Below are 15,626 nucleotides of genomic sequence, written 5' to 3'. Positions count from 1 at the left end.
CCAAAGAAGAGATTGCAGATTTTAGGAATAAAAATAACTATTTTATTATGTAAAATTCTAAAAAATGTTGCTAAAAAGCCAGTATGTAATATATACTTTTTAAAAAAGTATATAAAAAGTCATTTTAGAGAGAAAAAAAAAAAAATCATTCTATATCTTACATATACTGTTTATGGATGAACATTACGTTTGCGAGTCTTAGCACTCACAAAAAGAAAGTATATGGCCAAAATGTGCAGTCGATCTTTTATGAAAGAAGAAGAAGAAAAAAAAATCTAAAATACAATCTATAACCCAAATGGGTGTATTCCTGGAAGGAAACAGTAAAATGAGACCACTCAGAAAAGAAACTTCAGTCTTTACACCCCTTCCTCCTCCAGATTTATTGATAGTTTAAAATTACATTTCTATGTCCTAGAACTTCAGTTGCATTTACCTTCCGACTTAAAAACTGAGTACAAGCAAATGATAGTTTTTTTATTATTATTTTAGAGTAGTCTAAGTGATATTGTACAAAAATAACATTTTGATTTCTGTGAAAACATTCACCTTTCTTCTAACTCCAAATCTGACCTTTTTTTTTTTCTTTTTCTTTTATTGTTATTTTATTGTTTTATAAGTTTTCACCTTGGGTAGAATGACCTAAACTCCATCCATCCATATCGCTTGGGATCATGAACTAGGTTTTCGACATCACGGCTGTCCTGAATGATCAAACAGCCCACGTTTTACAAAGGATATCATTTTCTGAACTGCTGTTACACAAGGTTTCCAGAATATGCTATAAAGTTTGCTTTATATTACACGTTACTTTTTTTGTTGTTGTTTTCTCCACATAGCTGCGTACTGCTGGTTTGGCCTGAATAGACCTGACCGTTTGTGTCCTGTGCTGCTTTTCCAGGTCAATCACTCATAGGCTACCTCAATCTCATTGATAAAACAAAAAAATGCAAATCATTCAGAAGCGAACGCTTCCCTGATCTGTATGGTTCTTTTTTACCATTTTTTTTTCCGATCTCTCCGAGGCCGCGGTCCACGAGCCTCTAGAGGCCTACCCGACAAACGTTCTTCCCACTCAACACATCTCACACGTCCCTGTTCACCAGTGGCATGGAAAGGGGGTTCTTTAACAAAGCATTATACATAACACCTCTACCAAACTAAACATAAACATTTTTTGTATTAAATGCAGAAAGTGGAAAGTTTTTTTTCCACCCCTTTCCTCCTTTTACATGTCAAGAGCTCACTGGCCTGGGAATAGCCTCTATCTGCCAACCGTTGGCCAGTGAAGAGGATTCAGAGAAAATAATACAACCATCAATCAGAAAAAGGAGGGGCGAACAAGGAAACGGGACTAAGCGGTGGCCTCGATGGTGCATTCTTTCGCCACATGGCCAGATTTTCCGCAATTGTAGCAGTTGACTTCGCTCGCCTTGCTGCACTGTACGGCGACGTGGCCAATCTCCCCGCACCTGAGAGGAGCAAAAGCACAAATCAGGCCCAACAATACGCTACATAGCTCATTCATATCAGAAGTGTTGAGGATTGTTCCTCACCTGTAGCACTTGACTTTTTCACAGCCTTTCTGAATGTGTCCGAAGCCGCCGCAGGAGTAGCACTTCTGCTCGTTGGCATGGTCGCAGTCACGAGCCATGTGGCCGGCTTTGCCACAGTTGTAGCAGACCTGCTCCCTCTCCTTCTTAGGTTCCTTGCAGTCCCTGGAGATGTGACCACCCCTGCCACAGTTGTAGCATGCTGCAAAACACACGCAGAACATTTTATTAAAACAACGCATTCAGGAAAAAATGCTTGCTGACAAAGCAAGAGCCTGGTTGCTGTTGCTGCTAACCTTCTCCCATTCTGAAGACAGGTTTTATTCCATTTATTGGTTAGTTTATTAATGGTTCAGGAGTGTTTTTTTTTTTTGTTTTGTTTTTTTTAATATGTACAATGAAAAAATTCATTCAGAAATTTCTAATAAAGTTAACAAATTACTAAGAAACAGCACGTAAAGCACTGAATTAAATGTGAAAACACTCCAAGAATGTTTTATTTAAAAACTTTAGTGTTTTCACAGTATAATAACAGTTAAAAAAAAATGCACCATGTCAATTACCACAATTCTGAATGCGCATGAATATTGTACAAAAGCTGGCATATTCAAAATTGAATTTCACTCTTTTGTCAGCAAAAAAAAATAGACTTAAACTACACTATATATATATATTTTTTTTTTTGAAGTTGTAAATACAACAGATTATTAGAGTAAATTTTACAAGAAAAAAACTATTTCAGTTTTTCTACTTTAAAATTTCATGTTTACATCAATGTGTAATTTGTTAAATTTACTAGCAATTGCTGACTAAATATAGTTTCCACACCAATTTTATTCAGTTTATATGAACAAAAATAAATAAAATAAAATAAATAAATAATAAATATATATTTAAACACTGACCCATTTAAAGTTCAACTGTAATTATTTTTCATGTTTACAAGTTGATTAAAATTTTTATCTATAGCTTTTTTTTTTTTTCAGTGTACAAAAGACAAACCGAGTGTCCTACAGCCTCATTGACATGCAAAATGTCTACATTCCAAACATGTAACAAACCATAAGACCCCATTTTGTAAACATTTCACGTCCTTACCATCCTCGGTCCTCTCACAGTCCCTCGCAACATGGCCTGGTTCTCCACAGCGATAGCAAAAAAGATCTGGTGTGAGCAGGAGAAACACATTATTTACCAAATCGGCTCAGCGGATATCTGTTTTAGGATCAGTTCATAACATTGAGTGGCTCGTACCTTTCCCTCTGCCGCGACCCTTTCCACGGCCACGTCCAGCGTTTGGACAGTTCTTGATCCAGTGGCCAGTACGGCCGCAACCAAAACACTCGTTGCTGCTCATAGCCTCTGACTGCACCCTACAACTGAAAGAGCAACAGACAAATTAAATTTTATGAAAATAAACAGGTATATGGTCTGTATGAAGTTCTGAACGTGGGACATAGTTGAGAAATGTGTGCTACAGCTGCCTTGACACCAGAGTTATGTCAGATATTTAACTGACACATATACACATACACACACACACACACATATACATATATATAAATCAGCCGATTATGGTGGTCTGTGGGTCAAACTACATTAATTTGACTTGCAAGTCATTAAAGAAAAGAGTTCACAACTAGCTGAGCAAATTTTTGAACAGCTGTAAACCAGTTCATAAACCAGTTTAAGTAAATATAATTTACATTTACTTTAAATGACAATGACGTTAATTTGGATCACCAGATGTAATCATAATAATAATAAAACTGTTTTTGTGGCGTTCAATAACATGTTATTTCCAAAACCATTTGTTTCATGGTACATGTACGCTGATAAAAGTCTTACACATGTTTTATTCATGAACATTACTGCTCCTTAACTGTTAAACTAACTTTTCTCTTACTTTTGAAAGAGACGGTTCTCTGTTTAACGAGTTCTTGAATCGATAACCGCTCGGGTCGATTCAACCGATTGCTTGAAGAGATTCGACTCAAAAAAAAAAAACAAAAAAAAACGAATCGTTCACGATTTGGACTTTGCTACAACTGTCAATTGTTACAGCTCACGTGGTGCATTTATGCATAAACTATTTAAACATGCCTTGGTGCGAACGGTTAAAATCGGAGCGCCAATGAAGTTCGATTGTGAAGTTCGGAACGCGCCAACGATGCCAAAAACATACAGCGAATCTAATGTTAGAACGCGCCTATTGTGGGCAAAAATGCTGTCTAGGTAGGCTGTGTAAACACACTGTTTTTAAATATAGAGCGAACACACTGAGTTACTACGTTACATGTCTTTAAATCTCACCGCACTACTCTAACGGGCTCATCTCTCAAGTATCTGCACATCCACGCAGAGATCAAAACAAGATGATCTTGTGACATGAAAACCTGATGAAGATCAGCAGTAGTCTTCAGGGCTGATATCTGGCCTGTCCACTCACCCGGTCCATCACGCTGGTTCCCACAGACCCTCTCTCACCCTTAGGGAGACCATCCAGTCCCACGACGACATTATATCTATCCTTCAGCTATGTGCGCGTGCTCGGGCGATAACTGCATTCGCTAATTTCAAATATCATCATCGCAATACTGCGATCATTCGATGAAATGGCATGACTTTCCCGCTCGCAGCCTGTCGCAGTAGGCCAAAGTGCGCCGTCAGAAAATCTCACTTCTGTACCTTTCTGGACACGTTAAACCTCAACGATTCGCCTTAAAAACACAGCTCTGGCATTTCAAGACAGCGGAGACACTCTCCGAGAACGTGACGATGTCACCACTCAGTATGCATCGAGTTAAATGTCGTATTTTCGTCCTTTAAGGGAACTCACCTCGGCGACGTGACTCGTTGCTGTTTATTTTCGGTTCCTCCTCTCTGCGCTGCGCCACACGCGGTTTGCGCACGGCACGCTCACGGCCGACTCCTTCCGCCCCGCCCACCGTGCTCTGCACACGGCCCGCTCATTCTGCATACTCGGTACGGCGGTGATAGATCACCCATTCACGGCCGAGACATACAGGGCCAGCTGTGTGACGCTTCTGTGATGCGTCAGCCACCAACCTATACACCTAATATACAGTCGATGATCAGACAGACAGACAGATAGGTAGTTACATACTAGACAGACAGACAGAAAGAAAGATTATAAAAAGACAGATGATAGACAGATAGATAGATAGATAGATAATAAAGGGACAGACATACATACTAGACAGACAGACAGACATAGATAGATAGATGGCTAGACAGACAGACAGACAGACATAATTAAAAGACAGAATGCATACTGGATAGATAGATAGACAGATAGATAGATAGACAAATATAAAACAACATACATACTAGACAGGTAATAAAAGGACAGAAATACATACTAGATAGATAGATGGACAAATATAAAAAGACACATACTAGACAGACAGACAGACAGACAGGTAATAAAAGGACAGAAATACATACTAGATAGATAGATGGCTAGACAGACATAATTAAAAGACAGAAATACATACTAGATAGATAGACAAATATAAAAAGACATACATACTAGACAGACAGGCAATAAAAGGACAGAAATACATACTAGATAGATAGATAGATGGCTAGACAGACATGATTAAAAGACAGAATTACATACTAGATAGATAGACAAATATAAAAAGACATACATACTAGACAGACAGGCAATAAAAGGACAGAAATACATACTAGATAGATAGATAGATGGCTAGACAGACATGATTAAAAGACAGAATTACATACTAGATAGACAGATAGATAGACAAATATAAAAAGACATACATACTAGACAGACAGACAGACAGGTAATAAAAGGACAGAAATACATACTAGATAGATAGATGGCTAGACAGACATAATTAAAAGACAGAAATACATACTAGATAGATAGACAAATATAAAAAGACATACATACTAGACAGACAGGCAGGTAATAAAAGGACAGAAATACGTACTAGATAGATAGATAGATGGCTAGACAGACATAATTAAAAGACAGAAATACATACTAGATAGATAGATAGATAGATAGTTAGACAGACAAATATAAAAAGACATACGTACTAGACAGACAGGTAATAAAAGGACAGAAATACATACTAGATAGATAGATAGATAGCCAGACAAATAATAAAAAGACATACATACTAGACAGACAGATAGACAGTCAGACAGACAAATAATAAAAAGACAGACATACATACTAGACAGATAGATAGATAGACTCAAATATTATAAAAAGATTATAGATAGATATTAGATAGATAATGTAATCAGATTCCAACAAATAAGTACTTTGGGCATGTAATGCCATTCCTGTTTTCATGTTTATTAATGTTTGTTCATGTAATGCAAGGATTTTCAAACATTTTAGTTTGAAAATTGCTTGAAATATCTCACTTTTTAAATAATTTAACAGCAGTCTCTGATGTCGGCTAATGGTCACATAAACAAACAAAATATTTATTTTTTTTGGTGTTCAAGTGATTTATTTGACATTTTTATGGTGTAATTAATTATTAGCTTTTTTATCAACTCACAAACCCACTGCAATTCATACATTAAGCCCAGTTTGGGAAACCCTGGTGTGATGTAATGTTTAATGCATTTTATGATTTTCTTATAAAGAAATAAAATATATTTTCTTTCTCTTTCCTATTTTATATCAATATGGTACATTTAATGGTAAGTTTAAACGTGTTTGATAAAAAAAGTAATCTAAAAGTAATCTAAAAAGTAGTCAGAACTAGATTACGTTAATAATCTAGTTTTCTTCATGTAACCTGTAATCAGCAACAGACTGCAATTTGTAAATAATTTACCCAGCTCTGCATATAGACTAGATAGTGACAGATATAGATGGAGACAGACTGACAGACAGACTAGACAGATACTAATTGCAAACTCTTACATTGCACCCAAATAAATTATTCATGCTTCTGTATCTACTAGCTTGTGAATAGTTTTTGGAATAAATAATACATATGGATTTTTTTATCCATGACTAGACTTCTCTAGTTGACCAGCATATGTTTTCTTCTATTTGCACATCTCCTTACAAGTCATCATGTATGTATTTTATAGGAATGCACCTGTCATGGAGATGTGTGTGTGTGTGTGTGAGAGAGAGAGAGAGAGAGAGAGAGAGAGAGAGAGAGAGGCATACTGCTGTCCTGAAGGCTTTTATAGCAGAGTCGACTTACTGATGGAGCAGACTATTCCAGCATGTCTCTCCCAGAATCAATACGTTCAGAGCTGTGGTCATCTCTTACCGTTAAGGTGGTTTGTATATCTGGAGCTTTACAGCCCTATGTGCTTGTCTGTATGCTTGTCAACATATTTAAATAAATAAAATCATACTCAGGAAAAACAAAGACAACTGATAGGAATAGCTTTTCTTGAATTGAAAAAGAACATGATATGAAACAAACATATGGTTGTGGCTCAAATACAGATTATCAAACATACATACGTTTAGACCATTTTCTGTCATGACCACATGAAATCCTGATCTTAGAGGTGCTTTGTTTGGTCTATAGGCTGCTACTGTTTTCAGATGATGCAAGCTTGAGGGAATACCTTAAATCTGTGCCACAAGGTCCTGCACTCTGTTCTCCCCGCCTTCATCTCTATGAGTGCATTTGAGATGCCCTGGGATTTATACACAGAAAGCCTCCATTTGACACTGAGCTGCAGCTCCAGAGCACACTGGGCCCATTTGTGAGCAAATGTGCCATTTGCTGGATTTGTATTATAGGAGAAAAGGCCTGAATTATTTGGCTTTTCCCTGTTGTGCATAAAATGAGAATGGGGGTGAAGAGAAAGGATCAAACAGAGTGTTTGACGGAGCTATGGTTGGATATGAGAAGATAATCTGACATGGATGGATTTCACCAGCCCTTTTTGATTCAGGTAGGTATTTGATAGAAATATACTGAACTTAAATAAGCGAAATATGGTAAGAGTGTCAGTACATTAATTGCTTTGTTTATGATCTTGTTTTAAATGTAATCTTTTATTTTAAACCTTGGACCAAAAAGTAAGTAAATCTTGTGCATTAAGATACTTAATACATGAAATTTGTAGGTCATCATGCATCTATTAGCCTGGGTCAAAAATGAGCAGTTATGACGGTCCTTTATGGGAAATGTGTAATATAGTGCTGGACTAAGATCTATGTGCAGGTTATATTCTGTAAAATGTCTGCAATTTTACAAATTGCAACTGAATTGTTATTCACAAGATAGAAAGTACGCATTCATACAAATCATGAGGTAATGGGCTGCTATGGCCAAGTGGTGGCACTGTTGTCTCAGAAAAATGTATTCTTTAATGTATCAGTTTATATAATACAATCGACACTGATAGCAAATAATAGCACACATATGTAGAAATACAAGTACAGGCAACAGTATAATTCTGGACGTCACATTAAGAAAAAGTTTAAACAGTACACCTTGATGAATACATAATGTAGAACAAGTAACTCTTGTTTTCATAAGATGAAATTGTTGCTGTTTTAGATGTAAAATCTCTACTGTGTCGTGCCACTGGAAGAAATATATCTAAAAATATGTTTATACAGTACACACTGTTTATACTACCACCACTGAGAAAAATATGCTGTGGAAAAATGTCGTTGCTGTTTAACCTCGTCTTTAAATCTAAATATTCTCAAAATAATATTTAAAAAATGCATTAGACACAATTATTGCCACTCATACATTTAATTCTTTGTGGATCCTAACTAACTCTTCTCCTAATGCTTCATATGCATATGGCAAAGGATCTGAGACCTGATTTCTGATTTCTCCACACAGAACATCTCCAGATCCATCGGATCTGTGGACAGGTTTTCTGTGGGGTTTGGGTTGGTGGACCAGGGTGGCTGTGGCAAAACCTTAATTTTGTGGACCATTTTGCATTGATTTTAATGTATGATTTACTGCAGGGGCAGTCAAGTTCAATATCCGCTGGTATTTGATAAGTCTGTGATACCATGTATCCTAACAAGTTGTCCAGGACCTAAGAAAAATAGGCCAACAACATTAAAGATCCACCATCACACTTCTCAATGAGCATGATTTAATGTTCTGTATGGCTTTCTTTCTGTGTACGCCAAACCTAACTCTGGTTTTGGTCTCATCTAAGCATACCTGCCATTTAAAGTTTCAGTAACACTGGGAAAACTGTAGCTGCATGAGTTTGTCTTGCTCCACAGATGTTGTGGTCATGTCTTCTGATTGTTGTTTTGGAGACTTTCTGACCCCAAGACCCTACTGGCCCTGTCCCACATGGCGCACTTTAACAGCACTTGTGGTCTTGCAGACAGCAAACAATGGCTGCCACATATGGCCACTGTGACCATCCTCCTCACTGTGTTTGGGGGCAATATGCTTTCCACATCCTTTTCCAAGCTGACTGTTGACATCTCCAGGTGATTTAAACATATTAGTTATTGTCCTAATGCAAATCTAACATTTTTTGGCAGATTGCAATAATCCTTGTGCATTACAGCATCAACACGTGAGCTTGAACCAGAGTCTCTAAGCACTAGCAGAGGAATCTGACATGTGTCTCACTTCAGATTCATACCCCAGTGAAACAGGAAGTCATGACTTACCAATTAAGTGTTCCTGATCACTAAGGGGATTGAAAAAAGGCAGTATGAATGGAATTACACTTAAGTTAGATTTATAGACGTGCCACTAATTGGGGTCCATGTGTTTTTTTTTGTTTTGTTTTGTTTTCACTTTTTTATGATTGTTCCCTTTTTTGTGAAAATCGAAATCAAAGATTAAGAGGATAAACATTTCTTAAGAGAAACTGACACTTACTACCCTAATGTAAAACTTTGTGTTCAACATTTAAAAAGTGATGGTCCAGCAGAGATGTGTCTTTGTTGTCTCAGCAGTCACACTGATGTTTATACATAATAATTATTAATGATAATTTAAAGGGATAGTTTACCCAAAAATAAAAACTGTTTCAACTGTTTTTGTCTATGCAGTAAACATCAGTGGTGTCCAAAACAACATATAAAGACTTTGTATCGAGGTGACCAAAATATATACATACATACATGTGGTTTGACATGCAGATGAATAAATTATGACAGAACTGACATTTTTAGGACAACAGCCCCTTTGATTGGAAACGACATAAACTGTCTAAACAAACCAATTTACTAAAATTAACTTTTCAATCCTACGTATGAGAAAGAGAGAACTGTTACACCTTTAAAAAAATGTAACTATCTTGAAAACAGCTGAACTAATGTTATCTTGCTGTCCAAGATATGTGTATGTATATGACTATATGACTTTCATTCTTCTGTAAAACACAAATTAAGATTTTTGGAAAAATAATAAATCTCTGTTAATCCATATAATGTAAGTGGATTGGTCCCTCAATGCTGATTTCAAAAATCAAGCACAATAAACACGAAAGTAATGGATACAACCCCAGGTGATCAGTAAATGTCTTTTGAAGTGAAACGATATGTGTGTGAGTGAAAAATACTAATGTTTAAAACTTTTACTCTACTGTATGGTTTCACTTCAGAAGTCATTGACTCATCGACTGGAGTTGCATGGATTAACCATGCTATTTGCTTTGCTTAGTGTTTGTATGAAGTGTCAGCTTTGACTGATGGTCCCATCCATTTGCATTTTATGGAGAAATCTTCCTTTGTGTTCATCTGAAGAAAGTCAGATGCCATACCATACCATAAACATTAATGACAGCATCAATTTTGCAATACCAATTCGAGCCCGATTCAGACCCCAAGGATGTATTGAATCGAACTCAAGTTCGTTTCCCCCTTGGTGCAGATCTTTTGGGCAGGTGTGAATACAGCAATCACTCTCAGGTGTGGACCAAACAACAGTTCTGGTTCTAAACAAACTCTGGTACAGTTGAATGGATGAACCAATGAATGGATGGACCTTAGCACACTTGTGGTTTTGTTTACAATTTCTGGTTCACTTGCAAAAAGAGCAGTGTGAATGTGAACCGCACCAAAAAAACAAACAAAAAACAAACAAACAAAAAAAAACATTATATTTGGTCCGGACCAAAGCAAGTGACCTAGCGGACTTTCCTGGTGTAAATACACCCTAAGAATGTTTATGAAAAAGAGGATTGTGCAGAACCTTTGCAAGCACAGATTTCTGTCCCTTTTTCAGGGGGTGGAAATTGTTTAAAATAAGCATGCTGTAGTCTGAACTATCTGTTTGTTGTAGTTCTTGAAATGTGTTTTCTGTTAAAGAAATTTTGAGATTTTAACTGCAGATTTTTTATACTCAAACAACATTACACATTAAAGCTAAAAAGTGAAAAAGCATAACAGGACCTCTTTAAGCTGATATGATTACTAAGTTATTTACTTAAAAACCTTTGGATATTAAATGTTAAAGGGGCCTGCCATATCCTGTTTGAACCAGTTGATTGTCGGCGAAAACTAGCGTTGCAGTTTATCGCGTCGCTAGCAGTGATGAAAACGATGACATCACTCTAACGTCACACTTTCCCTTGTAGCGATAATCATGGCGGATCAACAATTCAACAGCTTTCTCTGGTGAGTGAAGCTCTTGTCTCTTATTTCGTGTGGGTTTTATTTCTTGCAGACTTTATTCGCGCCTCGCTGATGATCTGATCGGAATTTTTCTAGTCGAAGTAAAGTTACAGATGTTTGCGGTTGTGTTGAAACATCATTTCGCGGCTGTTATTGTTTGTTTGTGTGAAGTGTACTAGAGAGTGAGCGCACATATGTGTTTGTAAACACTGCTAAATCTATTAGAACAAACATTGTTAATCTGACCCTTTTTTCTGTTGCCGTGTAGTCAGCTACGTGTCTTTGTACCATATACAGAAACCAACGAGTAGCTGCTTAAAGTTATTAAAGGACACTGACTAACCGCATGAACTAAGGTTATTTGTTAAAAACTGAAACATTAGTGCTCTTTCTTTGCCGGTATTTTGAAAATAATGCCTGGAGTGTAAAGGAGGGGTTTATCGCTTCATGAGAGTGGGTCTAATATGGAAACAGATGAACAAATGAAATGTATCTGGGTGACATATAATGTCCTCTTAATTATTGCCAAGAAAATTTTTAACAACCCTCTTCATCGTTCTCTGTTGTTTTCTCTAATACAAATCTCAAATGCATAGTCTTCTCCGTTTGACCCAGTTTTTGGTCATTTCTATTTTAGCACTGAAGCATCTTAAAGATGTTAAATGTGAACTGTTTGTTTATAGAATTACCCACCTGCTTTAAATGTATTTTTAAAACACATAATGATTTTGGTATCTTGATTTATTTTCTCAGGCTGCTGATTCATTAACATAATCCAGTTTATTAAAACCTGTCGGTACTGTTCTGCATTTATTGTACAAATACCGAATCTGAACGGGTGCGTTGCAGATAGTTCTTAACCAAACCTAACTGATATTATTGTGGTTTCGATGAGTGATCTGTTCTTTCTGATTGTAAGTAGAGCAGACATTATGTTATCAGCACCAGCCTAATGGCTTTAATTGTGCTGTTAAGTTGTCGTCATGCTTTCTGATGCAATATTTTTAGTTATACACCTCACTAGGGCCTAAAGAATATTATTTCAGCAACCTCTTAGTCTAAACAAGAATATCAGAATATTGCATTTTATTCTTTGAAATCCATAAATGTGGCCATTTTTTTAGTAGTCGCATTATAATTTGGCCACTGAATCCATATCCCCAGTGCAAAGAGCCATATTTCAAGAATATGCATTTATATAGATAACATAAAATGTAAAAACAAAACAAAACAAAACAAAAAAACTGAATGTTTTTAAAGCTATAATTTGAAAAACAAACTGATATTTAGTGGCCCAAACAGACCTTTATACATTTATGTAGTTGTATTATATACGCACATATAAACATAAACGCTAACACACCTTGTTAGGTAGCTTTTTTGACAGCATGTACACTTAACATTGAGATTGCATTGTTCGGCATATGTGTGATGCATAGAGAAATATTAAGAGGAGGAACATTATTCAGCATGTCAACCAGTTTATGTTTCTCACACCATTACTGTCAGTGCGAGCGCACACTCACGGTCAGATCAGCAGTGAGTGTCTGTCTCTGAAAGGTGCTCAGACCTGCTCGACAGGTTTCTGATGTCAGAACAATGAAGACCTAAAAAGGATCAGCAGGCCAGAGGAGTTAAACCCAACATAGTTACACAGTTACTTTCCAAGCGAGAACAGGTGGGTATCGATGTGGCTCATGCAAAGTGGGTGAGAAATGTGTTAGTCTTGGCTGCGAATACTGTGTGGCTTGCATGACTGGTATCGTGAGCTGGCCTCAGTTTGGGCAAACCATCTGATTGTGAAAGAACATGAAATATTGCCAGGGCAGAATCATTAAGTTCTTCATACGAAGAACAGTTAGAAAACATAGAATAACAGTGATCCTGCAAGATCAGGGCTTTCGTTATACTGTAAGTCATACTGTTTTCAGACACTGTTATGCTGTTCTGTTACAGGTTATCTGTCACCATCTGCATTTCTGCTCTTCTTAGCAGCAAAGATGTGATGATTAATGTTTCTTGCGACAACAAAGTTTGCCTAGAACACTTCTTCAAATGTGTTGTTGTTGTTGTTGTTGTGTGTGTGTGTGTGTGTGTGTGTGTGTGTGTGTGTATGTTTTGTTCTGAGAAGTAGTTTAAATAGTCTTGGCCTGGTGATTTACATGCTGGTGAATATCACATGTTCTTGCTCCTGTCCAATTTCGGGCAGTTGGTTTTCACTTTTAAAGTATCCATTTTATTTTGTTGTTCTCAAGCTCAATATTGGACAATTGTTTTGTGTTATAAGTGCATGGTTTTAAATTCATCCAATGATTTCAGATTATTTTGATCTGTTTTCCTGGTTTGGTATTTTTACCCATGAATATTATAGAGAAATTATCATAAATGCAACGGCTTGTACTTATTTTTGCCCAATGAATAATTATTTTACAAAAAGACTGACCTTCTGTCTGATAAAGTGGAAAGCAGAAGTTTGTACTGTGAGAAATACACAATGTGAAAGCATTATCATTTTAGTATTATCGTTAGAAGACCATTTGGGTGTTCTTTTAAATGATTGCTTGTTTAATTCTGTCAGGAGAAGCCTGGCAGAGTTATTTGTCCTTGACTTATCAGGAACTTTACTCACATGTTGTGATCTGTAATAGAAAGACTGCATTACATGACATTAGATTAAGTCTTGCAGGTGACCTTGTTTGTAAACTGTATGCTATGCTGTTTTAGAGGGTTATTGTTGCAAGTCACGTAGTCACAGTACAAATACAATACCCACTTCAGAGTTGCCGGTATGATATGAGAGTAATGTAAGTAGGAAATGGTGTTTTTAATCATACTATAAATCATTCCTTGTGTGATACTTATCTGTTAAAGATTTGTTTTACTCACCTCAGGCCATCCAAGATGTAGATGAGCTTGTTTCTTCATCAGATTTGGAGAAATTGAGCATTCCATCACTTACTCAACAATGGATCCTCTGCAGTCAATGGGTCCTGTCAGAATCCAAACAGCTGATAAAAACATCACAATAATCCACATGACTCCAGTCTGCCAGTTAACATCCTGTGAACTGAGTTGTCTTAATTAAAAACATCCTAATGATTATGTTCTAATCATTGCTTCTGGATAAAATACGAGTCCATAATACATAATAATGTTTCCTCTAGTGAGAAAGTTGTCTGGTCTGAATCAGGAGAGAAATATGCAGAGATCAAGCACCGGACAAGCCAAAACCGCTCTAAACAAATCTGGGTGGATTTTGATGTGAGAAGACAACAGGAGATTAACTTTTACACTGGAGGAAGCGTTATCGATTATGGACTCGTATTACAAATGCTTTGGTTAAAACGCCTTAATGATGGATTTGTTTGTTACAAACACTCAGCTTTTGTTTCATAAGACAATAATTGATTAACTGGAGTCATGTGGATTACTTGTAGATAATTTTTTTATCAGCTGTTGGACTCTCATTATGACGGCACCCATTTCAGTGGGTGAAGAAGTGATGCTACATATCTCCAAATCTGTTCCCATGAAGAAACAAACTCATTTACATTTTGGATGGCCTGAGGGTGAGGACATTTTAAGCGGATTTTAATTTTTGTAAGGACCACGTTTTTGGACATGTGCCTGACTTCAGGTGGGGTTGTTTATATTTGTTCTGTTCTCATGCTAGATTATTGAAGTCTGCTGCTGCCCGCCGTGATGGATCATATTCAAGGGGCCTGGAAAAGCGTCAGTCATGGGTTTGGATGCAAAGACTCTGTATTTGAAGATTCCTGCATGTCTCCCACCATTATCAAGAACTTCCCATACCGGAGATTATCAGATGACGGGAGAATCCCAGACTCTAAAACTAGCAGCACAATCCGCGTCTACCTACCCAACAAACAGCGGACTGTGGTAACAATACAATAATCTGTGGTATTTTCACTTTCTGTGAATGTTTGACAGTATGATGAGCGTGAAATTATCCTGGCACATCATTGGAAATGATGTAATAGCAATTTGTTTATACACACTCACAAAGTGTTAGTTGGAATAATGCCAAAGATGCAGCCTGGAATATTCCTTTCATAACCATATAGTCATCTTTGTAACCTTAACATGCTTGTTCATGCCATTGCATTTAACTTAACTGATAAAATATTAAAATTATGTTGTACTAGGTGAATGTTCGACCAGGTATGACACTGCGCAACTGCCTCATCAAAGCCCTGAAAGTCCGTGGACTTCAGCCAGAATGCTGTGCTGTTTTCAAGCTTCATCGAGAACATACATTGTAAGTTGTGACCTATGGTTAATTAAAAAGAAAAAAAATGTGTTATGAGCTTGTGGTCTGAACTGAATATAGTGAGACTGACACAACAATGTTTATTGCGTTGTCTTCACTGTTTGCCTGCAGCTTTACAACATGCAGTGCCAAAAAAACCCAACTTAGTTTGATATTTTTACCAATGATGAACACATGATGT

The 15,626-nt window shown here is 36.8% G+C and overlaps 2 protein-coding genes across 3 annotated transcripts in view; one reads left to right on the top strand and one right to left on the bottom strand.

Annotated features, from left to right (window-relative positions):
• The window catches only part of raf1b (Raf-1 proto-oncogene, serine/threonine kinase b), a 32,016-nt gene that overhangs the window by 1,403 nt on the left and 14,987 nt on the right, over positions 1-15,626 (top strand). Inside the window, exons 1-3 of one of the 2 annotated variants that reach the window (XM_051122367.1) lie at positions 11,039-11,157; positions 14,828-15,054; positions 15,321-15,433. In XM_051122367.1, coding sequence (XP_050978324.1) covers positions 14,857-15,054; positions 15,321-15,433 — 311 coding nt within the window. In that variant the 5' untranslated portion in view covers positions 11,039-11,157; positions 14,828-14,856. Of the gene's footprint in view, positions 1-11,038; positions 11,158-14,827; positions 15,055-15,320; positions 15,434-15,626 lie in introns of those variants that run through there. The other variant, XM_051122366.1, reaches the window with a different exon arrangement.
• On the bottom strand, positions 352-4,430 carry cnbpb (CCHC-type zinc finger, nucleic acid binding protein b). The gene is made up of 5 exons (XM_051122369.1): positions 4,393-4,430; positions 2,808-2,932; positions 2,652-2,717; positions 1,557-1,755; positions 352-1,472 (listed from the first exon to the last, which is right to left on the bottom strand). Exons 2-5 carry the CDS (start codon positions 2,908-2,910, stop codon positions 1,355-1,357), a joined length of 486 nt encoding a protein of 161 aa, XP_050978326.1. The 5' UTR covers positions 2,911-2,932; positions 4,393-4,430; the 3' UTR covers positions 352-1,354.

This window comes from Labeo rohita, chromosome 11 (assembly GCF_022985175.1).
Source record: "Labeo rohita strain BAU-BD-2019 chromosome 11, IGBB_LRoh.1.0, whole genome shotgun sequence".
Classification (NCBI taxonomy): Eukaryota; Metazoa; Chordata; class Actinopteri; order Cypriniformes; family Cyprinidae; genus Labeo; species Labeo rohita.
This window is presented reverse-complemented; position numbering and strand designations above follow the sequence as displayed.

Coding starts and splice junctions, on each gene's coding strand:
- cnbpb (XM_051122369.1), bottom strand. CDS start 2,910: ATGAGCAGCAACGAGTGTTTTGGTTGCGGCCGTACTGGCCACTGGATC. Junction 2,718..2,807: donor GGGTCGCGGCAGAGGGAAAG/GTACGAGCCACT, acceptor TGCTCACACCAG/ATCTTTTTTGCTATCGCTGT. Junction 1,756..2,651: donor CTGTGAGAGGACCGAGGATG/GTAAGGACGTGA, acceptor TGTGTTTTGCAG/CATGCTACAACTGTGGCAGG.